The sequence below is a fragment of the Rhamphochromis longiceps genome, linkage group LG17 (assembly GCF_057381845.1).
Source record: "Rhamphochromis longiceps isolate RC_006_pf linkage group LG17, R_longiceps_female_GT1.1, whole genome shotgun sequence".
NCBI lineage: Eukaryota > Metazoa > Chordata > Actinopteri > Cichliformes > Cichlidae > Rhamphochromis > Rhamphochromis longiceps.
In genome coordinates, this window is record NC_140573.1 from 41,909,133 (window position 1) to 41,935,175 (window position 26,043).

At 45.9% G+C, this 26,043-nt stretch overlaps 1 protein-coding gene across 2 annotated transcripts in view; it reads left to right on the forward strand.

Annotated features, from left to right (window-relative positions):
- Window positions 1-26,043, forward strand: part of dennd1b (DENN/MADD domain containing 1B) — a 94,844-nt gene continuing 68,801 nt past the window's right edge. For both annotated transcript variants that reach the window (XM_085387385.1, XM_085387386.1), the window contains exons 1-3: window positions 1-289; window positions 775-839; window positions 19,943-19,986. In XM_085387385.1, the coding sequence (XP_085243511.1) occupies window positions 273-289; window positions 775-839; window positions 19,943-19,986 (126 nt within the window). In that variant the 5' untranslated portion in view covers window positions 1-272. The remainder of the gene's footprint in view (window positions 290-774; window positions 840-19,942; window positions 19,987-26,043) is intronic.

The window sequence follows — 26,043 nt, forward strand, 5'->3', positions numbered from 1 at the left end:
CAGCACTTCCTGGATGGTGTTTGTTGTGGGAAATAGCCGCGGAGGCGCTGAATCGTGGATTTAGGCCACATAAGCGGCAGGAAAGACGGCACCGACTGCCACGATATCGCACCTCCAGGCATGCGGACGCGGCACCTTCCGAACAGTGTCCGATAAACGCGAAGCAGAGACGGGCTGAGGCTGAAAGAAGGACGAGGTGGAAATACTGTCGGACAGCCCTCAGAGCAAAGCCCCCCGACAGCACGGAGCTGTCGCGATGTTGTAACTAGACCATGGACAGCAGGATAAAGTAAGAGCTCCGAGTGTTTGTCCTCTCTGCTGTTGCTTCTATGCTAAAGGCTAACGCGTGCTTGAATAACGCTAAACGGGAGCTGCGTGCGTAAATGCGAAGGAATGTCTGGCGTAATTTGAGCCATCATCTCCAGCAGTGGCTTTAACAGCGAGGCCAGCTGGCTGCTCCGCATTTGGGTCAGTCTGTCGGCGTGTCTGCTAGCTGACCACCAATTAGCAGCTCCGCTAGCCGAGCAGACGGACACCGGTCGCTCGGTGCCGTGAACGAGCCGTGTCCCGTGACCTGAGCTCGATAACGTTAGAGATCAAAGAGCCCGTCTTTCTTTCAATCCAAAGCTCCGATGGCACAAGTGGGTACACCTGCATACCTGTGCACTGGAATGCGACCCAGCGGCTGTGCGCACTTTGTGCCCGAGCTTGTGGATGTAACACCTGCTTTTATTCCCCCTCAGCTCTCAGTAAACACTGTTTCATTCTTTTCAGGGAGAATCCAGAAAGAACATTTGATCTGGTTGTACAGGTGGCGTGTCCAACATCTGAAAATGAGGGTAGGTGATCTTCCATTTATAACTTTCAGCCTGTGTGCGCACAACTTATTTATAAAACTTTAATGTTGTGCGTGATTCATAGAGCTGTGATCAAATTATCAGCCTGTTAATTTCCTGTTTAACAACATAAATGAACTGCTTACTTATTTGTTCCCTTTCTGCTCAGTTAATGAAAGCCTGACGTGGCATTTCGTGGACAACTTCTGACCTTAAACCATTCAGTTTTAACACGTGTCTGTACCAAAATGCCCGTGAATCTCTGGCTCATTTCTGTAAGAAAGAAGCATTTTTGGTTTCCAGCAACTGAGAGGACGAGTATGCCTTTTGATTTCCTAACTTAATAAACGCATGCAGGATGCACATGTGTACTGCTCCAATGAAGCTCAGGTATACTGCATTTTATCTGAGTGCAGTTTCCCCCAGCTCTGTCACTAAGTACATAAATGGAAGTGAAAGTTTGCTTTTAGGGTCTTCCTCAATAGTCTTCTTTCACTTGCAGATTCCTTTTTTCTGACTCTGTAGCCTTTAAACTGTTCCAGTCCTGTCTGCTAATCGTTGGATCCCTGCGTCTCGTGCTGACCCTAAGGCCTCTTGCGAGAGTCAAATGTGCAGACTCTTGTGAAGTAACAGATACTGTGGGATGATGGAACAAGAAATTAGAGAAAGTGTGTGGGCTCGTGCAAAGAGACGACCTTAGCTGGAAAATGAGAATTCATGGTCATTTCACCGACATGTGACAAAGTCATCTTGTGCTTTCTGATATAGACGTTTTTTCTCAGTTTGTAACACCAGTAATTGTAACGCAGAAAGGACGGCGTGTGTGATGGGGTAGTTTGTAAATACACTGGAGCAACAGCAGGCACCACAGGACTTCACTCCTGCATGAGTCCAGACTCGAACAATGAGGGTGCTCATTATGGTTTTGGTTTTATGTGATTCAGAGTTTAGTCTGTCAAGATCCTAAGGACGAGAGGAGGTCATGACCCGGTTTGGCTGTAAAAGTGAAACTGGGAGTAGCTGTTAGCAGCTGTAATATCGTACTGTTAGCGTCGTACAGTCTTCATTTATTTGACAGATTTGCCTGAGCCCGAGTTCACCAATGTAGACATTTTTCTGGCAACCGTGACCCCGCGAGGATTGTTTGGAGAAAGATGGTGCTTGGGTCAGCAGGCTGCATTAACTGTTCGGCCCTCTGCAGCGGTCAGACATTCCTGTAGTGGGACTATCCTGGGAAACGACTGCAGCCGCTGAAGAACAACATCGGTTTCTACCTTTTTCTGAATATGGGAAATCGAGTAACCCGTGCTTCACATCCATATCCAGTGTTGCTCATAAGTCGGCTATCACTTAAGCGTATTGTAGCTACATGTTAGGCCAGCTGTCTTGGTCTGCTGCTCGGTGCTGACTTGAAAGAGGTGCTATTGGATGGTTCACGTGTGCAGCCGCCGAGCTGACCAGAGCAGACCGAAAGTTGCCCTTGGATCAAATTCTCATATTGGATTTTAAAACCAAACTCATAAACCACTAGCACGCTCTGTAATAACCGACTTCCTCTCCACATGATCTGGGGTTGGACTCATATCCGGACCCCCTGCTCTCTGGAGTGGAGCCACGGAGCTGCGTGTGCACGCCGCGGCTTCGATGAGACGTAGATACTGTGCTGAGGTCTGGTACGACATGAGAACGGCCCCCGTTGGAGGAGTCGCCGTGACGTTAATGTGTCCTGTCTGCCAGGCGGGACTCGTGTTTGCGGTGGTTTTATGTTTCTTTTTAAAAGAAGCAGTTTCAGACGACCGTATGAGGAATGAGTCATTTCTCCTCTGATTCTCACCAATTTCCCTTTCTTTGACTTGGCTTTCGGTGAAGCGAGCGTGAAACAAAACACTTCGCAAAGGTTACAGCTGTCAGAGCGGTCTATTGTTTTACCGGCGCGTCACTATTCTATATGTATTCATGCGAGAAGCCCTGACATATGCGATTCTCCTTCCTCTGGAGCTGAATGAGTTAATGCTGTGACTCACAACAAACGGGCTCTGGCCGCGCTGTGAAACCAACATGCTCGCTCGCCACAAGCTAGAGCTGTTTTCCCTGCAACCGAGTATTAGGTACTTTGCCAAAGAGTGCCACTTCACATTCACACATAATCTTCCAACTGCCTCACATAGACACATAAACAAAAATGCAGTCATGATAGACTATAATTAAATTGTCATAGCAACATGATGTAGAACGTGCGAGCGTTTGCAGAAGTGGAGGAGGGTTTAAGTTTCCTTGTGCTGTTCTCACATCTCCTCCACAGTTTAGGGAATACAAGTTTAATTTTAGACGGATTTTTTGGCTGGATTTCACTTGTTGTGTGCACGCCCTCTTCCAGCAGTTTGGTTTCAACTCAAATGCTTTCAGGCGACTGAGGAGGAGTCTCCTTTGAGTGAGCAAAGAGCCTGTGTGAGTTTTGCTGATGCTGCATCACTGTTGTGCCACTTTTCACCACATCCTGGTCCTGCAGGTTTGAAACCAGATCCATGTGCGGCAGCGTTACCCCTGCAGTGTTAAAAGCAGCATCCTTTTGTTGCTTTCGGTCATGTTTCAAAGTGCAGGTAAGATTAGCTCAGACCTTTTGATAGTTGGTCAGTGTGTCGACCCTCAAACTTCCTGTGTTAACTGTGTTTCACACCTCCTGCAGTCAGCACTGTGCAAAAAGCCAACACCCACACGCTTAAAGAAAAGCTTAACCTGTCTTTAGTTGTCTCATGATGACTTTCCTCAGTGTACATTTGTGCAGAATAAACATTTATTAGTTGGCAGCTAATTATTTTTGCCCGACACAAAGGCTGACATTTGAGATCTGTGTGACGTCGTTAGTTCTGAATATAAGTAACCAGCACTGTAACAGCTTTGATGGCTCAAAGGCATCGACTTAGAAAACCTTTGTCTGAATCAGCAGTGCAGTGCACATAAAGGGTTAAACCTTAATGAATTGTGTTAATGGGACAAACCTAAGTAACCAACCTGCAACTTTTCCATTAACCAGTTCACTGAAGCCGTGTGCTGCTTCTGGTTTATGTGGTCATTTGTGGGGTTTATTCACTGTAAGCATGAATTAGGATTTGTTTAAGTGTTCCCTCCAAGAGAACCCGAACCAAATGATACCAGATTAGGTCAGCTGGTCGTTAACTCTGACTCGCCAGCATCTGACTGAGTCCATCTAACAAAGTCTCGTCTGTCAGATGCTTCCCTTCTGTGACTGCTAATAATGACTTTCACTTCCTTCCTGTTGTTATTCCTTTTAAGTTTTGAAAGATCAGTCTATTGCAGTTTCAACAACACGGGTCGGAGATCGTTACAGAAACAATAATAGCAGGTTTGGCATTTCAGGGGGAAGTACTCGGACATCATCTGTCATCTGTAAGCACATTTTTGTGGTGCGGGCTCTTCGTTTCTTGAACATTAATGCTGTGGACGGGCTTATTTAGGAACAACAGTGTGCTTACTAGTGCATGTATTGCTTTAGTGAAAGCCAGTAATTACGTTTGACTTGTGTGTAGCTGTCATGTTTAACACTTAACGTCTGTTTGAAGCACACCGAGATTCAGACCCCTGTTTCCATAAAGTGGGTTTGATCAATACACCAGAATTAAAGTATTGGTAATCTATAGTTAATAGCAGGGATGTCACGATACCAGAAGCTTGGGTCCAGTACCAGTACAACATACTTACCCATTCAATACCAAAACAAAATGATCATCCTGTGTACTTAAATATAAGCTCCTAAAGTAAGAGCACATTGTAAAACACTGACATGCTGGCAGATCATTTATTTAAAGTGTTGACTTCATGTTATGTTGATGAGATGTTAGGATGGTTGCCATGTAGCCGGCTAATGTCGCACTGTTACGCTGTGTTAGCATAAGCGTTAACGTTGCCATTGCAAACATTTCAGCCGATGGAACAAAAGCTGGTTTCACAACAGCGGCGCCAGCTTTCTCAGAAATAAATATGGTGACCTGACATTAGAAGAATAATACTTTAGATGTTATTACTGTGAAATGAACAGACTCTCAATTAAATTAATTCAAGGCTCAGGGAGGGGCGGGGCCATCTGCTGTGATTGGTTGAGGTGACTCATGGGGTGAATTCATTGAACCGATATTAATGCAGGTGTGTTATGAGCGCTGCTAGATTGGCTGTATTTCAAAGCACAGTAGTGTTAGTTGCATATTACCTTTTGCAAATTGATCATCACCCCTTGGACTTCCTCAGCTGTAGTTTATGTTGTGCTGCTTGTAGTTTTTCCTGTTCTTGTGGTTCTCTGTCTGCATGTAAGGACGGACTACAACACTTGTAGTTTTACGCCACTCGCTCTGCCTCTGTGCTTATGCTGTTTATGATACCAAAGAAGAACAAGTGTCGTTGCATTTTTAGAGTTTTTGATGCCCTGAGCATAAGTTCTAGTGACATCTTTACTTAATAGTCAACTTGCCTTGTTTGCTACCAGTATGTGAGACCTCCCACACAGCTTAATCTCAAAGATGGCAGATGGCCCCGCCCCTCCCTGAGCCTGGTTCTGCCGGAGGTTTCTTCCTGTTAAAAGGGAGTTTTTCCTTCCCACTGTCACCAAAGTGCTGCTCATAGGGGGTCATATGATTGTTGGGTTTTCTCTGTATGTATTATTGTAGGGTCTACCTTATAATATAAAGCGCCTTATGGCGACTGTTGTTGTGATTTGTTCTGGGAAAAATAAAACTGAATTGAATGAATCCAAACCTAACATATTGACTCAGAAAGGCCAAAAATACTGCACATACTGTTTGATCGTGCCTGTTGTTGGGCTTGTAGGCTCCACACAAACAATGTTTCATTAGCTATTATGCGTAAAGCCTCCCATGCCTACCTGTGGTTGCCAATGTGGGATTAAAAAGTGTCCCTTCAAGGAAGGGGGTGTAGTGTAGGCCCATTTGTTATTTTTAATTGTTTGAATGTTGTGTAGCTTTCTGCTAAATAAATAAAGAGCAAGAAGACAGTTTGATAAACTGCAGTTTAAAAAAAGCTAATTAATCTCCCATTTTTGTGCTTAAAAATGGCAAATGTCCTTTCTGTGACATACACTTTGTTGTTTAGCAAGTCTCTGATGATTGATCGGGTATTAAGCTGGAAATATGATTCAGGAAGCTGCCTAAAATTGGCGTGCCTAAGCATCGTGAAAGATAATGCAAAGGCAACGCGGGTCAATACATTTTGTCACTTTGTTGTTCAGCTGGCAGCAGACCAGTCTAGATGTGCGCTGGGCTCATGCCTCTGTTGTGCTCACAGAGATCAGTTATAACTACAAGGATCTGTGATGCTCGGCCAGCGCAGCCATTTAGTCGCCGTGAACGTCACAGGCTTTGTTGCTATCGATACCTGACCTCTCCTGCGCCCTAAAGTCTGACTCACTGCAATTTACATCACGTCTGCGTGTAAAGAAGAAGAATGGCGCTAATTTGTAAGTGTGGCGCTTAAAGCATGTCATTTAGAATAATTAACTCTGCCAGTGTTTCCAGTGTGTCCTGTTGGACTGGCTCCCAGTTATTAATCCCGAGGGTGGGCTTGTTTTTCTTTTCCTTTATTTGCCTGTTTGCAGTAGTTCGTCGGGGTAGTCCACTGCCCTACGAGTGAAATTATCTTAAAAAATCAAAGATGCTTCAACTGTCAGTCTCCTTCACAAATGCATCAGTAAATCTAAAGAGCCTCAGCATTCCCCAACAGAAGCGCTGTTTAGCAAAAGGAGACAGAAAGCTGACAATGATGGCAGTGTTCGCAGGACTTGGCTCAACGCTTGGATGTGTGGATAGATGACAGATACTGGTCCTGGTCCACGGAGACCTGGCCTCCCTGTTCAGCCTCAGCTCAGTTCCGCTTAGCTCTGTTGGCTCGCTGCTCTGTGGATGCTCAGGCTGTGAGCAGGCGTTGCCTAAGAGCGTGACTGGCATGCTAGCTACTAGCGGCCCTGGCTACATAAAGCCATATTGATGTGCTTCCAAGATGCTGCCAAAGCTAGCAGATGACGCTAATGCTGCCAAGGCAGTAGGTGGGGACAGATGCTACCTGTCCTCGCCCGCTCCCTCCAGCCAGATTGTTCCCACTAACAAAGCAATAAACTTAATAGATCAGCATATCAGTTTTACAGCAACATTCATGCTGCAATTAAGGGAACGATTTACTGTTTAAAATGAAACAGAGGAAAGATTGAACGATGCACGGAGGTCTTTTATTTTGAAACGCGGTCCTGTTTACTCTGTTCGATAAACTACAACCTATTTTCTGTCTGCACTGTTTCCACAGTTCAAAAACTGCGGCCTCCAAATTGTCAGTGAATTTATGAATGAATATTCGCGACTGTTTCCCAAAAACCTGCCGATAGACTGACGTCTTGAGCAATGTGTGAAGCATGAGATCCTCTGCCCTTGGAGGATGGATGAAAGCACTTTTTGTGATCTTGTTTCCATGCCGTGTTTGTGCCTGTCAGTTGTATACCTTTGAGCAAGTGTCTCCTTTTGTCTGAGATAAGTGACAGGTTTCAGTGTTCGGCATAGCTTCCTGCCAGTGTTAAAATCTGCTGCAGGAGGACTCTGGGAGGGTTTTTAAGAAAGTAAGGTGTAGCGTGCAGCCTGATGACTTTACTTTGTCCAATTATGAAAAGTTAGTTTTATTCTACATACTGGGAACTTTTTCGCTGAGATGCGAAGGTCTCACAGCGTCCCCTGTTAGTCATCGGTCCGCCTCTCTCTGCGCTGTAGCGCCCTCGAGCAGCGCTATACGTTCATTTCGTTCCTTTGCCTTTCACTCCTTCCCATTTCCACCCTTCGATATTCACAGAGCCAAACTCCCGTGTGGTCGAACTTTTAGAAAAGGTTGAACACTGACATTCGACAAAATGTCAGAATTGCTCCTTGACCCGGGCTCTGCGAGTTGTGATTGGATACCAGCTGTGTGTCGAGTTTGCAGCGGGCTCACACTCAGACGGGAGGCCATTGGAGTACTAACAGATGCCATGGCAGCAAGCAGGGTGTTGATTGATCATTAGAGAGCCCACACTCCTCCACTCGCACTCCTGAGAGGACCCTAGGGTCTCACACTTTGTTTATCTCTCAGCCTTTCTCCCTTTCTCTCTCGTCTCACCCTCATGACTTTGGTAAATTGGCTCTTTTTACACAGAATATTCAAACTCTTTGTTATCTTTTATCCGTTTCCTGCTGGCAGCGGCTCGGGTGTTAACGCGTGTTGTCCGCTAATCACAGGGTTAGTCGTTCGATCCCTGGCCCCTGCACGTATGCTCAGGTATGACACTAAACCCCAGTTTTGCATGGCGCGAGTCCCTCGACTTCCTGCTGTCCGGACTTTATCGAGCTGTTCAGGTTGAAGTTGGTGCTGGTTGTGATGCACCCTGTTCTTTATTATATTAGCAGCAGTAACAGGTGCACGAGTGTTTATCTGTTTTACAGCATCGTCATTAAGCTGGATGGAATAGAGGCGTATGTAGTAACAAAAACTAAGAATAAGCAGTTTGGATATGAAAGGATGGCTTCGTGGTTTTTATCCCAGGTCTCCACAACAACACTGATACACAGTGAGCTGCAATGTGTCGGTAAAACTCGTTTGCATTTAGATTTCTGGTTATAGATGACAACAGAGGCTGCACAGTTTTGGTCGGCGCTCCGCTGCTTTGCTCTGGAGTCGTTTGTCGCTCAGCCGCGATGTCATGCCCTGCTTCCAGCTCTTTTTGAATTTTTCCCATAATTGCTCCCCAGGTCACAACACCAATGGATTGCCAAAGCAGAAGTATCTGTGTTTGGTGGGGGTAAGTGGTTTTGGCTGTGATCGTGACCTATGAATATTACACTTCAGGTTTTATGGGAGGAAAACTGAACATTATCTTCAAAAAGAAAAAAATAACCCCTTTGGTGTGCTTTTGTTAATCCGATGTTGCTGGTGTGGCAGCAGGACGCTGAGGCCTCCTCGTGTGGAGGCCAAACTGTGGTTATTCTCTGCTCATTCACTCAAGCCCACGTGTTGTAAAGGTGTTGTTCTCAGCTTTCAGTGAGATCACACTGTTGCTTTTGCGGTCATTAAAAAGTTTCAGTCCTTTTCTTTCTGTCGTCTCTTGTTTTCACCGGACTGACGGTGATGCTGTGGCACCGATCCATGCATCATCTTAACTGCTGTTTCTTTAAAATAGAGTCTTTTTGGCTAAAGTGTGAAGAACTGGGGCAAACTGAGACAGGGTGTGGCAGGCAGGTATGTGAGGAAGAATTATGCTGATGGCGGTGGTTTATAAACGGAGAGGTGGGAATCTTTGGGGGGGTTGCTCGCTGAGCTCTCCGACGCACTGACACAGCACTCGAGCTCTGAGGGCAAACAGTTCTGTGTGTGTGTGAGAGACTGCGTGATAGCAGGTACGTGTTTTAAATGTATAGCGTGTGCCCCGCGCACGTACGGCCGTGCATGCGTATGCACATCGGTACGGATGTGCGAGGCTGTGCATGAGATGAGACGCAGCGGCTGTGGGAGCTGCAGGAGGCTCGTCTGAATTCACTCACGCTGCCAGACTGGGAGAACATGGAAAGACTTCTAGGCACCGACACTCACCGGCTATTTTTAGACTTTCTCCCCTTCCACAGGAGGGGAGAAGAAAAGTGGGAGAAAGCAGGGATGGATCAATAATTTAAAATGAATTTGATGAAAGCAGAAGAGTTTCATGACATTACCTCCACTTGCAGCTTAAGAAGTGTTGGTGGCTTGTTTCCTGCTGCTAAACTCAGCTGATGGGCAGGAGTGTGTATGTGCAGAGCAGCAGATGGTACAAACATGCGCACGCACGCACGCACGCACACACACACACACACAACCAATTATTCAGACTGAAAGAATAATGATTGGCTGGTCCATATGCGTGTAATACCAGCGTGGCCTACTTTAGCCCACCGATGAACAGGATCAGCACAGACCCTGTTTCAGTGTTGCAGAGAGTTTGAATCTGACCTGGTCTGCAAATTAGACTTCATCAAGGAAAAAAGTTGTGCTGGGAAATACGTGGACTTTTGCGCCTGTCATGTAGAGCACGGCGGTGACGGGGTTTTAAAAGGATTAGGGGTTGAGTCACGTTTCATGACTGCATGAATTGGCCCGCTTCCTGTATCGTGTGCAGCGGGAACGAGGCGAGTAACATGGTTACCAACCGTGTTAAACGATACACCACTTTGTGTGAGGTGTACATGTGAATGTTTTTGATTTAAAAACAAAAAAGCCGACCGCTCTCTGCTTCTCAGAGGTCGGTCCTGTTTGTGAAAAAAAACCAAGAAAACAAAAAAAAGACAGGAAAACTGTGGAAACGACCACAAATTTGCAAAAGGTGAAATCTCACTGGGCTGATGCCACATAGAGCCACGTAAAGTGATGTAAAAGACAGAAATGTTTCCCCCGGCAATTAAGGAAATCAGCCTACTTACTGACGTGATGTGAGCACTGGTATCCTGACATCCAGGCTGTTGTCCTTTAGACCTTAATTTGGTGTCTAATGCCAAATAAAACTGTCTGTGCTGTCATCTCAGCTTCTATTCTCACTATTTACATGCCAGCAGCTTTGCCCTCAGGCTACATCTCTCCACCCAAGGCTGCTCCGATGTTGCCTAACACCCCACAATTACTCTGAAGACGATGGCGTTTACATCCATGGAGTCGCCCCTGCTGGCCCTTAATTTGGGTTCTGGCCTATTTTTTCAGGACAGAAAATATAGGTCAGTGTGGATGTCTGAGACCATTTATCATTGCAAATCATCATTTAGCCACTGGGCCTTTGTTTTCGTATCGACACAGTGGTTTTACTTTGATATGAAGCCTATTGATAAATGTTGGGCTTTGGTGCGAGTTTGTTCTGGAGGAAGTTTTGCTGACTCATTGTTCTGTTTGCTCAGAGAAAATATTTGAAGAATGATTAAGTGAGTAAGATGATTTTTTTTCTTAAATAACAGGATGCTTACACGGTGATGTGTGATTGAAAATGTTTTATTGCAGCAAAGGTAATGCAAGCTGTTATTTACCTTTATTTTTAGAGATGGCGTTCTGCAGGACGTGGTGTGTTCCCCTTATAAGTTGTTGTTCTGCAAAACGTGGTGCGCACTTTTCTGCAGAAGCCAATTACATTTCTGAGAAGTGTGTGTGTGTGTGTTTCTGTCAGTACTTTGTCCATCAGTCCTGCAGAGCACCGAGATCCCCGTGAATGTGTTGGAGATTAGGAGCTATCGTATGCTTTTAACAGCTATATTGTCATCCCTGTGGAAAGACTGACTGACTGCCTGACTGAGAGCTGTCTGTCTGCCAGCCTTTACATGTGAACTTCAAATCACAGCTCGGCAGCACCGAGCATGTAGCCGCCAAAGGCAAGGCTTTACACTGTCATCAGTACCACGCGGCTGCCTCTGGGTGCTGTGCCATATGACATTAACAGAGATCGATCCCCTCCGCATCTCAAGGAGCTGCTGTTCTGCACAGCGTTTCCTCTGATGCTGTTGCCGCCACCTCAGAGAAAAGAAAAGGAACTCTCTCCCAAGTATCCGACTGTCTGACAATGACCCCGAGCAGCAGCTTTTCCTAAACCGTATACGTTATCGGTCACGTGACCCAGCAAATTCTGCTTTGCAACAAAGTGTCTTTTACAAACGTTTTCCGGCAGTTTCAACAAGATTTGTGGAATAAAAGAGGAAAAAATGACCAAAGTTGCACCTCGGTGTGCTCTTGTTTTTATGCATATTAGCCTAATAATAGAGTTGTTCGTTTACATTGCTTTTATAGATGCTGTTGACTGAGGCAGATGGTTGGACCATATGGAAGGAAATCCGTGACTATGTGCAGATATGTTGGGTTTTTCCAACCAATCAGCCGGCAGCCAGGCGGCGAGATCCTCACCTTCAAAACTAATCAAAACTCTGTCGTCTGCTTCAGTATCACAGAGACAAATCTAGGTCATAACTTGGATTCCAGGTTATATCTCAGATTTTAGGGATTTTTATTGCCATCATCGGTTTCATTGTTGTGCACGTCGAGCAGGAGGTTTAGAGAGTCTGTCCTGGGAGACGCCAGTTTGTTTTTTTCTTCTTAGCTTAGGAGGCTAACACCCGCCTCCTCCCGACAAACACGCTGGTGTTGCGCTGAAGATGCAGTCATGCGGAGCCAGCGTTTGACATAATGTTGGACCAGTATGGAATCTGACTGGGAATATCAACGCTGATACGTGGTGATACACAGAGGCTGTCACAAAGGTTGCATCCATATGCTGTGCCACTCATTCGTGAAGCTGTGAAATTGGGTTGCATCCCAACTAGCCTGGAGACAGTATCGCTTTCACTTCTCTCCCTCGCTCTCTCTCTCTGCACATCCCACTGAAGCATTTTCCTCTCATAGCTGGAAAGACAGAACAACTAATGTGGCATTAATAGGGTCACATCATCTCCATGCAGCGCTTTCTTTCTTCTCCTTCCAGCTGAGACTGTTGTTTATCTTCTTCAGATGTAGCTGTAGAGATGGCTTCGAAATCCCCGAGGCCAACATCTCTCGCATGTGAAGCCTGCCAGTTGGGCTTTTTGGCTGGTAAAGCAGGCTCTACCTTAGAGGGTTTTTTTCTTCTTTTCTCCTTTTGTTTATTCAGATTTGAAGCATTGGAATTAAATATCATCAAGACCTATTTATGGAGCCAATCTAGATCAACGGTGCCACGCAGCGGAGCGATTATATGGTGTTTTGTGTTGCGGCGTCAGGTTTTAATTTAATCGTGTACCAACACGGTGTGACCAATCGGTGTTAGAACACCTAAGAACCATATCATAGTTTAAGAAGTTTCTCTTTCCGAACCTCCGCTCGCTAAATCGGCATGAAATGTAAGCCTGGATGGGCAAAAAGGGAAAAACAGTTTAAAGCGCCTGCGAGTGTTTTTCTTTCTGCTGGCCTTTGAAAGATGCCAGTTAATCTGCTTACGCCTTTAATTGCGCGCGGAGGGGTTGGGCCTCCTCCCGGCCAGAAAAAGACTACTGATCCAGAAGTAAAACGATGACCACCGCAGTTATTCCTTTCTTTAGGTTGCATAGCCCATTCCCATCCCCGGTTTTCTTTAGCCACCCTTCGTCTCCTCCTACCGTACCCTCCCTCAGAGGGAAGAAAGCTCCCCGTTCTGACAATAGACATTTTTTGCCATATGTTGGCTTGACATCTTCATCAGGTTCACAGCAGGTTACCTTAGTTAACTTTCACTCCACTGCCTGATGGGATTTTCTCCCCGTTTCTCCACTCGGCCCAGGCTCAAAGTCTAGACGGCCTCGGAGGCAGGGTCCCTCTAGCCCCGTGTCCACAATGGCCATATTGTGGACGCCGGGTAGCGGCGGCTTCCTCCAGTTACAGCGAACGGGCCGGCGCTAAAACAATGCTTTTGTCCAGGGGCATACGAGGGGGGCCTAATCCACTGCACACTGTGAAATAAATCTCTCAGAGATGAGAGTGAGTGAGAGAAACTGAAATGAATGAAATCATTGCCAAGGAGGTTAGAGTGCAGCAGTTTAACCCCTGGCCAAGAAAGGGAGGCAAAGGGAGTGGGAGAAAGGAGGAACAAGGAGAGGCAGGCGCTGCATCCCTTCATCTCTGGAGCTCGGATGGAGGAGAGGGGCTGCCGGTGGCTTTCGCAGATTCTCTTCTCACCAGAGGAGCTGCTGTTCACCATATGGGATTTGGCCTCTCTTAACAAACAGGCCCCCTATTCACTCGCAACACACAGTCGTTCGTGGAATAAGGTGAAAAAAGTGCATTTCTTATGCCTTTAGAACAGTGGATGGCCACGAGGGCTGCGAGTCTGTGTTTGATTCACATAGTATAGAGAATTATAAAATAGGGGCTTTCATCTAAATGTGTATTCACACTGGATTTAGGGGTTTTTGCTGAAAACGGTTTTAAAGCCGCGCATTCAGGTTGCTGTTGTTGAGGCGATCCTATAGAACAACGCACACACGCCTCTGCAGCGCAGTCGTGAACCGCAATCGTCGTCGGGGTTCTTCGAATAGTTTGAAAAGACTCGTTTTTATTTAGCATCGTGCGAGTTGGATTTTCCTGTTTTTAGTTTGGTGACAAAATGACTTGAAGTCGAGCGAGTTGCCACGCTGCACTGGGCAGCGAGAGCTTTCTGACACGCTGCTGTAACGAGCCAACTTTTTCTTCCAACCAGCAGCGTTAGGGATGACATCCTCTGCCAACAGCTTCTTTTTAGCCTACTTGAAAATCCCAAGAAGCAGTAGATTTATGCCAAGTCGAACATGCCAGCGTTTTTCTTTTTTTTGCTTACTTGAATGTGCCAGAAGTATCGGATAGAAATTTATACAAAGACTTAAAGATATCGGAGGAAAGTAGCGTTACCACGTCATGTTTATTGGTTTGTCTCCTACGTTCTTCCACCAGTGACCAAAACCAGTCAGTCGAACTGTGCTGATCTCATATCTTTACCAAAACTGAAAAAACTTGGGTCTAGATTCAGATTTTTACTCTCAAATCAAATCGGCGGTGAAACGGGAAGAAACGAGTTTATGTATCGGACGCGTCGCCTGTTCCTGAGGTTGTCCAAACTAATAACTCATTTGATGGACGGCTGCAAAAATGTGTTTTGTCTTTATTGGCATTTTGTTAGTGTCTGACATACACCAGGTAAAATACGTGTTGAACACTTCACCATTTTTCCAAGTAAATCGATTTCTAAAGGCCCCGTTGACATAAAATTCTCATCAGATGTTGGTAACAAACCGTCCAATCCAGACGTGCAAATGTCTAAATGTCATAGATGTCCATAAGTTAAGGTTTGTGCAATGATGAGAAATTACAAAGAGAAAACAGTGTTGAACATGCTTTAATGCTCCTCCTATGCTCCGAGACGCCTCCTGTGTGCAGAAACTCAGGTGTGATTTTGGCCCAGCCTTCCACATAAAGGTTTCATGGGCGTCTTCAATGAACTTTGACCTTTAGTTCTTACATAGGTTTGAATTGGGTCATCCAGTAGCTTTATTTGCTTTCTCTGAATCCAGTTGAGATTCCTTGGCCGTGTGTTTGGGATCGCCCTCGTGCTCAAACGTCACCCTTGCAGCAGATTTTTATCAAGAATGTCTTGGTACATGTTTTTCTATTCATCCTTCCATCAGTTATGTGAAGCGTGTCGGTGCCATGTGCTAAAAAACAGCCCCACATCCTGATGTTCCCACCTCCAACCCTGTTGGTGTTTTGACCTCCAAACGTGGTGTGTGTTACGGCACCCGGAGAGTTCAGTTTTGGTCTCAGGTGACGACGTTCTCCCAGTACTTCACAGGCTTGGCTTATTGTCGTAAGCAAACACGTCTCAACGTGCTTTGTCTCCTGCAGTGGAGTCTTGTGTGGTGAGTGTGCGCACAGGCCTCGGTGGTTGAGTCTTGGACAACTCTTTACGGTGAAATGATGCTCTTTGTCCTTTCAGATTACACAACACTGCTCACTGGGAAAATCCTTCTGTAACCAGTGCCGGATGAGAGAGCTCACTGGTTTTAACCATCATGAGATGTTTCTTGTATGACACATTTTATTTGCCATCAGCTGTAAATGAACCCGCTGATATTAATTTGCACCAAGTGGCAGGACTCTAATTACTGATAGATGTCACATGGTGTCGTGACCGTCCTGCCTTTATGCTTCTCCCGTTCTTCATGTGTTCAATACTTCTCCCCGTCTCGTTTCTCATTATTACACATAATTTCTGTGCATGTGTGGACTGGATTGGTCGTTCTCTGGTGAGAATTTCATGTCAACAGCACCTTTAGAAGTAGATTCACCTGGAAAACTGGTGAGGTGTTCAGTACTTGTTTTTCCTGTTGTATCTTGCAAAATCCAAGGATGACAACAACTCGTCATGTTGACCATATTTATGTTGCATTCAGAAGCTGTAAAAACTGTATAAACATTATGGAATCTGCACCGAAATAAATCCTCACAGATGTAATCAGATTCTTGTTCTTTTTTAACAATCCAAACGATTTGTCAGTTACAATCCACCAAATTTCATGGTGAACTTTCTAAAAAGGACGCGAGGGCACCAAACCTGATACGTCGACTGCCTTCGCAAGCTTTCACGGGTCCGGTTTAGATTTCGTGCCCTGCAGAAATTCTCGGCCTCCTCGTTGTTGCTTGCGGGTCTATTTTTGTTTAACCACATCGTTCTGCTGGTGAACACTAGCAGCAATGTGGCAACTGTGAAATCCTGCCCTTAGCAGCAAAGTTGGTGGGTTAGGACTAAACTTCATCAGCTGTTGGGTGAGGGATCGAGGTGACTGCTCACTGACTTATGTCGAGGTGGGAAATTTCAATATGGTTACCAGAGCCTGGCGTGTTCACTAGTGACCAACCGTCAGCTGCAAAGCGAAGGGTGACGAGCAAATTGCTTCATCTGCGGACGGCCTTTAGGCCACGCACCCACCTCTTCCCTCCTCCACTCTCCTCCACCGCCCTGCACGCCGCCCCAGCACCCTTTCCCCATTAATCCATTTTTCCACTGACTTTCAAAGGCAGATGTCTCAGAAATTGCCAAAACACCGATTTTTGATCAACCAGCACCGCCCTCATCTCACCAGTATCTGTGTCACGGCTCAGGGGCTGCCGGCTTGTTGCCCCCATTGTGACTGTTGGAGTTCAGCCATGCTCAAAGCCCTCAGGGATCAATGGACAAGCTAGTGTACTGTAAATATTCACTCCTGAGCTCGCTGTCTATCTGTAAACACGCATCTACTCACACGGTACACATTTGCACACAGGGCACGCACACGCTTTGCAAACAGACCAGTGGTCAGCCCTCACTCATCGCCACGTTTGCCCACATCAATTTTCTCAGGTGCGAATGGAGGAATCTAACCCTCGATAGGTGATTTCAATTCAATTCTCACCCACTGAATCTGTTTACACCCCACCGGGGTGAAATATGCTCTAGGTTGTTTTCACCTCGTCACTCTAGCTAAAATGTCCTGTTTTAATCTGGGCTGCAACAGCTCTGTATAGAATCTGTCAGCTGTAGTTTGATTGACATGGGAGAGGTGTATGTCTATCAGATCAGTCTGTTATGCACGTGGGCCCAAAGACCCGTGCGTGATGGATGTCTAAGCAAACAGCAGGAAGCAGTAGCTTGGTTTTACGGACGTTTCAGAGGTATCCTCGACCACGGCGCTGAAGTTTTTCCAGTTACAAATGCACGAGTGTCCCATCATTTGGGATACGGGAGAGTGGGGGTCGTCTACCAGTCAGAAGTTCGTAGCCCTTCACGCGCCCGCCTGCTAAAGTATGCTGGGGCAAGATACTAAGAGATCCATCCATCAGGGTGTGAGTGTGTCTATTTGGATGTTGGACAAAAACGCTGTGTGTGTGTGTGATGAATAAGACTTGTAGTAGAAACTGATTTGACTGGTCAAATTGACTAGAAAGGTGCCCTATAAGCACCTTTACCTTTAATTATTCTATGTGCACATGCATATACACACACACTGTATCTCCAGCTTGCTGCTAGCCTTGTCTGCTGGACACAGGAAGTGGTTTATGTCCTTGTTAGCAACAGAAAACATGTAAGTATGACGTCCACATCATACTGGAGCCAGAGTCTAAACCCACAGAGGAGAGTGCACGTGCAAATCACGTCATAAACAATACGACAGGTTGTTTGAACTAGTAACATTCTGCACGTCGTTCTCAGAGGAAAATGAATTGGAGCGGTCTTTGCAGAGTTCAGGTGTTTTTCAGAATGAGACGTATCACGGAGCTCTCACTGTGTGTGCACGTGTGCAGGAGGGGAGGGAGGATAAACCAGTGCAGGATCTGTCATAGTGACATTTGTGTCCCCTGGAGGAGCAGCGGGGGTCCTCTTCACCTCTGTAACCTTCAACTTTCAGCCTTAACCCCCTTCGGGCCCCCTCTTGCGTCCACCACACGCCCTGGACGTTCTGAAGGGGAGGGGTATGTGATTGCAAGACGGTGAGAAAAATAAAGAAGGGGGTGCAGAACTGGGGAGGGTGGGATGAGGGGGGAGAAATGAGGTGAGTGTGGAAGGAGCAGCAATAGAGCTGAAATCGCTGGGATGGAGAAAATGAATGGAGGCGAAAGAAGAAACACCTGGAGCAAAGACGAGAAGGACACATGAATGATAAAGGAGGGTGTTTGGTAATGTTCAGAAGTTCTTCCTGCTGCACCAGAAAAGTCTTCTTTGCGTGTAGTCGCTCTCTCTCTGCTCGAGGCATGACTCCAAACTCAAAATGAACATGTCAGGTAGGCACGCAGGGACTTTTCCTGGATCGAAGGGGCCGATTTAAAGGTTATTGGGGCCGTTTTCATGCACGGTGAATAGGTTGGAATATCTCCTCATCAATACTTGAGGTGGTGTACAGAACAAGCCGTCTGGTTCCTCTGTCCTGCATCGTTCACCAGCAGCAGTTCCCATCCTCTCACCCAGTAAATAAGCATAAAATAGGCCGAACTGTCGGGGCGATGGGGGGTCGTAGAGCTTGGAGCTCTTTTTTTTCTGTCAGTCTTTTCAGGATGGGGCCCATGAAATGATCCAACAGGATTATGTAAGCCATCATTGATTGTGCTGCGTCCCGTCATCCGTGGGTCCTTTGTGTCCCCCTGTCTCTCGCGGACAGCCCGGTGCGTTAGCCACAAAGCTACTCGTGGTGTTGCATAGCGTCTTCATCCGAGCAGCCGTCTTCTCTTCTCTGCATTATTTTTAGGCTCGAGGTCCATCGAGTGCATTCAGCTTTCTGTTAGAGGGCTCAGTCGTCCTCGCGTTTCAGACCGGGTGAACTCTGGAGAGGTTTGCTGCTTTCACATGAACTTTTTCATCGTTCTGCTTTGTTTACATAGAGGCGGGGGGGTGTTTATGAGCCCGTGGGCCTTTTTCTGCGGCCGTGACAGTGAACTTGGCATGTGTGAGCTTGTCTGTGCAAACCCTCGCTGTTCTTGCCAGGGTCACGGGGTGACCTTGGAGCTGTGGAAGCCATGTTTACCACAGACCCCTGTGTTCTGGCTGTGGCTGGGTGATCGCTTCATTTCAAACACAAAGCATTAAGCCTGAGAGAAACTAGCGTGTGTAGTTTGGACGCTCGTGGGTCGCGCTGAGGCAACCGTCGGCCGAGGCGCCGATTACGCGGTTCTTTATCACGTGTGCCAAACACGCCCTTATTCACTATCCAGATATTCTGGAAATGGTTTCTGTGCTCTGTCTTTGCTAAATACATACGACTGCTGGATGATCGCAGTACTGTTGGCTGGTCTGTCGTGTCTGTTATTAACTTACCAGGTTGTATCTGGTGCAGCGAGGATGCGATATGTTGAGGCTTTCCTCATAAAACACCAGACGTTGAATTTTGTCTGATCAGAAGCCAGAAGTGCACCACAGAGTGTTTCATAGAAGCGCTCTCTACGCCGAACACGCCTTACTTCCTGTATTCTTATCACTGGCTGATAAAACGGGTATCACACATATTTCATTTCCTTTATTCAAAACCAGTTAATCACCTTGGCTAATCTGTCAGCATCAGTGTTGTTTAAGTTGTTTACTACAAATGGATATCGCAGTGTGCTGGGTTTCATGTAGCGCTGCTGCAGAATAATAACAACAACAATAATAATAATAATAAACCTTTTAGTGTAAGATTTACATCTCCTCAGCAACACCAGGCTTGAATCAATGTAGCAATAATTAAGCAAATAAACTGGGGTGCGTGTTACTGCGGCTTAAACGTGCATGATTTGGTGCGTAATATAAACTCATATCTACAACGAGAGTATAGATTTGCATATTTACAGCGCATGCAGCCGAGACACTCTGTGTCTTGTCTTTCACTGTGCGCTGCTCACTCTGTGCATGCGCGAGTGTGTGTGTGTGTGTGCGCGAGTATGCATGTGTGCGTGCGTGCACAGACTCACAGCAGCCACCCTTGCCCCCACCCCTCTCATTAATATGTATGTGTTCTGAGGCAGCTAGCAAAGACGGTGTGTTTCTCACCCGCTGATTAATGCTGTCTGTCAATTACCTCTAGATCCAACCGTGCTGTGGAGCTTCCCCCAGGACCACACAGACCAGGTTGGAACACATTCTGCTTTTTCATTCCTCTGTCTGTCTCTCCCCCCAAATCTTCCCCTGGTTCAATGTTACAGACAACCTCTACCACCTCCTCTTCTCACATCTCCCTTCCTTCCTTTTCCTAATGCCCTCACTCACCCTGCCATCCTGTGGTAACCTTCCCCAAAACCTACCACCACCACCTCCGCCGTTCCTTCTCTCTCTCCCCTCCTACTCTCCGTCTCACTGTACGTCTGTTGTTGGTAATGAAAAGCAGTGAGCAGGTCTTCAATAACTGACGAATCAGTAATTATCATGCAACCGTGACAGGAATGCGCACCTCTGTTTTCCTCTCTGTGTCTCGTTGTCCTCCTGTTTGCCTTTTGTTTCCATTTATTGTTCATTCGAAATCGGAAATAAAAATAAAACATCTGTTTTGTGCTCTTTGGCTCAGCGTTCTGATACAAATCACTCGGAGGGTTGGTGTCTGTTACCAGTTTGTGCGACTTAAATTCCAAATCATACTCCGACTTTATTTATTTTTCTTCACTTTAATGGAGTTTCTCACCAAAGCAGAGAACGTGGGGAAACCATTTGTGCGATGAAGTTAAGCAGTCAGGTGATCACAGGTTCGAACGGGCTGCAAACTTTAACCGTTTGAAGTCTGAGTCTGCCCAAACGTCCAGCCGCTCAATCCTGGGTTCGCTCTAAGGATGCACCAGTGCTATATGGCAGACATTAACCACAGGTTCACATTAAATACACGTTGTTTTTGGTTAAAATGCAGTGCCGCGCTCTCTCATGGGACGCCTTCGGTCCCCGAGCCTCATCACTCCCTCATTGGTTCTTATTTGAACCAATGAGGGAGTGAACGTGACCTGAAAACCTTCCTTTTTAAAAAAATACTTTCTCTTTATTGATTTTCATCTTAATTTACTTACAGAACTAAAGAGGGCAAGGGAAACCAACACATTCACATATGTTCACATATTCCAGAATACACAACGCCTTGTTTTACTTACACATATTACATATTACACAGGTGCATGTTCCATTCAAACAGATTCGCAGCTGTCCCTCTGCATCACAGAGGTATCCGTTTCTAGTCTCTTGACGTATAACGATCCCATCGTTCCCAAAGTCTCTCTCCTTTCTCCTTCTGTAGCCGCAGTGAGAGGGTAATCAGTTCCATATGATGAATTGTGTTAATAATGTCTATGACCAGCTTCTGTGTGGGGGGGCTTCTGAAAACCTTCCTAATGCTAGTCACAGCTTTTCTCAGCTTCTCATGGGGAAATTGTGAACTCTGGATTTAATATCGTTTCATTTAAAAGTCTCTTTACCCTCAGAAAAACACAGCAGCCCAGCGGGGTGTCGTGTTTTCTCTATTAAACCCAACTTGATCAAAACAGTAACGCAGCCTTTAACAACGTGCGTGTGCCCATCATCGGCGAGCAGAGGCTGAGAGAGAGAAGACAGGACGGGCTGTACATTGTGTTCGGTGCTAAAAGCAACCACAGAGCAGATCCTGGAGCCGGGTGACTGGACGGATGACTTTGGGCAGCCTGTCAGCTGAGAGGAGGGAATAAACAGACGTGTAGCTGATAGACTCCAATATGTGGCGAAGGTTACGATAGACTTCAACACAGCAGCATAGCTAGTGAGTTTAAACAGCTCTCCTGCCTCTCTGATCCACTTTGAGAAATAAACTGAGTTGTAGAAAGATGCTTCAGGCGATGTCTGCCTGCCCCACAAGAACCAGAGCGTGCTATCAGAGTAAGAGGTAAAGGCAGTGAGGGAATGGGAGAGCGAGCAAGAAATTACACACTTGCAGAGGGAAGAACAGGAAATGGAAGCGAAGGGGGGGAACTGAAATGAAGACGTAAACATAGGGCCAACACGGTTTTTGTGTTGACGCGGGCCTCGTGCATCCTCTCCAGCGTGGCTGTCCTTTTTAGCCCCCCGCAACCTCGCTTTTCTTTCATTCTGTTGTCGACCAGATCGTTTGTGTGGATAAGATGGCCCTTAAGATGGCCAGTTAGCCTGCTGTGTACAGAGGGATTGGCCCTTTCCCCCGTATACATAAAGGCTGTATTCACGGGCCTCATTACCAGGATTAAGGCTCCTTTCCTCCTTTGTGGCTCTGAGGGCTGGAGTCCTCTGTAGCCACAGTCTCGCTCTCTTTCTGTGGCCCGAGCTGGCCGGCATATGGCGGCAGCAGCCAGCGATCTCTGCAGAGGGGCTCGCAGCTCAGAGCGAGGCCTCCTTTTGTTTAGGCCGTTATTGTTGCTCAGCGTAATGACATTTGTAGGCCGTAGGATCAGGGTGGAGGGGTTAGTCTACCCCAGGGGAGAAGGGGTAGAGAGAGGAAGAGGGAGAGAGGGAGAGAGAGTGGGATGGAAGGAGGGGGAGAGGCAAAGACATGCAGACAGACAGGAGTGTGGATTATGGAAATATGAATTGATTTTTTTCTCCTGTTCAGTGGTAGAATAGAAAGCTCAAAGGAGAACAGACTGCAGGCTGGCATGCCGGGGTGGTGCTAGGGAAATGTGAAGCGAGAGGTGCTCGCTCCTTCTCTCCCCCCAACACGATTTCTCTATCAACCCCTGAGACTTGTGCCCTGGTCATCCACAGATGCCATTTGGACAGAGAGAAGCAGAGATGGAAGAGAGAGAGGAAGGGAGGGAGGGGAGAGAGAGGAAGGGAGGGAGGGGAGAGAGAGGAAGGGAGGGAGGGGAGAGAGAGGAAGGGAGGGAGGGGAGAGAGAGGTGGCTAAAGCATATATTTGAATCATAAGAAGGACTTTTTTTTTCTTCTTTTTTGCAAATGAAGCAGACAGATGGAAATCTGTCCGTTTCCTCTCAGATCTCATCCCAAAGTAGTGGAAAACACACACACACACACACACACACACACACACACACACACACACACACACACACACACACACACACCACAGTGTGGTATAGAAGGCCCACTTCTGTGTAAAGAACAGAGGATAATATGATAAACACTCAGCAAGTTCCACCAACAGAGGACCAACTTGCAGAAACTGTCTGCAGCTCCACCATATTTCAAAATGTGAAGTTAGTCACTCGGACACTCCCTTCTGCAAATTGCTCTGCTTTCGAGTGTAAAACTCAGTTTTCCATCTCAAACGCTGCAGTTTTATTTCCTTGTTTTTACTTTCACTCTGTTTAATCAGTTAACCAGTTTAACAAATAGTCACGTAGTCGAGCCCTTTAAGCTTTGCATAAAATGAAACGCATGAATCATCTCGGGGAACGAGAAGTTTAAGACTTAAATTTATGTAAGTCTGGAAAAACGATGAGACAAGGATCCCAGAGCAGAGTCGATGCATCTCCACCAGTCCACTTACCTGGACAGCGATTGGTTGGAAAAATCAGATTTATTTTTAGTAACTTCGAAACAGAAATCCAAATTGACCCAGCATCCCCCCAGTGGGAGTGTTTCTGTTATCCATACCATTTGATATCAAGAGAATTGTTTTCCTTTTTCACTAATAATAGATATTTGCACGTATGCTTAAAGGTTTGTGTCGGGCTGTTTCATACCTGCTGAAGATGATTGTGGCAACTGAAACTAGTTGTTGTTACTCTCAGGAAATCCACGGCTGAGTCGATTTCCTGAGTGGTCTTATCTTGTGTTTGTAATGATGTTCTTTTCTGTCTTGTTGTGACTGTCACATCATCTCCATCTCTGCACACAGATCTGTCCGTCCTCTCCTTACGCTCCCCTCTGGTTCATCAGCCTTCATGTTTCCACAATCCTTCTCTCATATTTCCCCTCATGAGCCACTGTTGCATGAAATTGCAAATTATACACACGCAGTATCTTTTTTTTTTCATCCACTCTGGGTTCAGCATAATATCAAGAGAGAAATAAAGGAAATATTGAATTATGAATAGTTTTTACTGCAAGGCCTTCTTTTAACTATTAAGGTTGATGTTAACTCTCCGTGGCTATTCCACACATTTTACTGTAATAAGGAAGCTTTGATCTTCCTGCTACAAACTGCATCGAGTTGACTGTAAAACATGCTGTTTTTCATTTATGCCAAGGCTGCGGTTCAAATTCGATTTTAAGGAAATATCTGTGCTTTGATACATCGCTATGTAGAAATCACGTTTTTATTAAATGCATTCTGGGACGTATTCTGTGGAGAAATTATAGTAATCCACTTTTCCTCTTCACTGTGTGCGTTTCTTTTGCTGCCATGCAGTTTTAAGTTAAAATGCGCTTTGTTTCCTCGGTACAGACCTGCTGTGTCTTTGTGTGGATTCACAGCTCAGGTTTGCAAAATTTCATCCGATCGAAGGATGGATGTCCAAGGTTGACGTTTGGTCATGATACGCCTCTACGTTTGGCATGAACCAAACACGGCATATTACGGTTTGGCGATATATAAAAATTTTCCAACCAACAATCGTCAGTCCGATAACCTATGGAAGCCCGTTTCTGCCAAAAAAAAAGTATCTATAACTCGAAATTTCGAGAAAATAACTCAGAATTTTGAGTTATGGATTTGTTTTTTACTTTTTAGTGGCGGAAGCAGGCTTCCATAAATAACCGATGATAGGCGACTTTTTAATGGGCGGAGCAACGTAACCTGATGGGCTGATTTGCGCATTTAGAATTTCTAAGCTTTGTTTGGAGGGAATATTTTACCTTCTCTTCTTCTTTGTTTCAGGATTAATGTCGACGAGAGAGATGAGATTTATAATGCAGCTACTTTTTGGATTTTTTTTCTTTCTTTTTTTTTTTTAAAATGTGCCAAATCACACAAAAGGCTGAACTTTACATCAGAGATTTTTTTTTAACGTGTGCTGGAAGAGACCACTTTTTTGTTTAATCGTGTATTTCTTGTTTCCCTCCTCTCCATTCTGTTTTTTTAATTTAAATAAAATGTTTTGGGGGTTTTCTGAACACCGGCTGCTGCCGTTCTTTCTTTCTGTTATGAGTTTCAGTAAATGAATCGCTGCTTTTGCTTGTAGCTGGAGATGTTAAAACAGCGCTGTTATTTTTTCCGTTGACTGCTTCTCTTAGCTTCAACCAACCTTAATAGCAAACTTACTTACAAACGATGGGTGAAGGGCTCGGCCTTTCGCCGATTGTCGATATATTCGTCCAATCTCCCAACCTTACGGCAGACCAGCACCTCGCACCAATCGTCGAGCACGGTGGTGTGAGGAGAGGAGGTGATCTGGGCATGTTGGAGTCGTTGAGTTGACCATGAACCTCTTTGTATTAAAGACAGTTAAAGTATGGCCTAAAATTGGGTCATAAAACAGGAAATAACGGCGAGCACAGCAGCAGATCTACGACCGAACGGCTGAGACGGGGAAGAAAGATGAAAGTGCTGCGAGGACACTCAAACTGAAATGAGGGCAAATGCCCACAAACCTCAGTCAGCTAAAGATTATTCACAAACATGTCTGCCTGATACAGTCGATACAGAAAGTGTACAGTACTACACACTGCTTCTGCATTTGCAATGATTTAATTTAATATTAATGAGAGTGTAAACTGTAATGTTGTTGTTCATCCCAGTGTAAAGATGACTGGGTTATTTTCACCCTGACATGGAAAGCCTTATAGAGCTATTGTCTTTGTGGTTCTTTAATTGTGACCACCGTTGTCACTGAGATGTCATGACTTCAGGCTAAACTTGACGTGTTTCCCCGTCACACAGTCCTGTATATCTGTCTCTGCTGGAAAGCTCGCCGAGTCATCAGCCAGACAGGAAGAAGGGGAGGGACAGACAGAGGAAGAAAAAGAGCGAAGAGAGGCAGCGGTCTCTCGAGGCTTCATCCTCGGCAGCTTTCAGCGTTGCTCTGACACCGTGCTCCATCAGGACCGGCTGCCTGACACGCCGTGATTGGTGGCCACAGTTCTGTGGACTTGGCCCTGGGTGGGGGAGGCAGGGAAAGGGAGGTCGATTGGATTGGTGAGACAGCAGCGGTCTGAGGGATGGAGGTAAAGCGTAGGAACCGGTGGACATGATTGGTGACTTCAGCCCTGAGGGAACTGAGGGTTGACCCCAAGGAGAAGAGGATA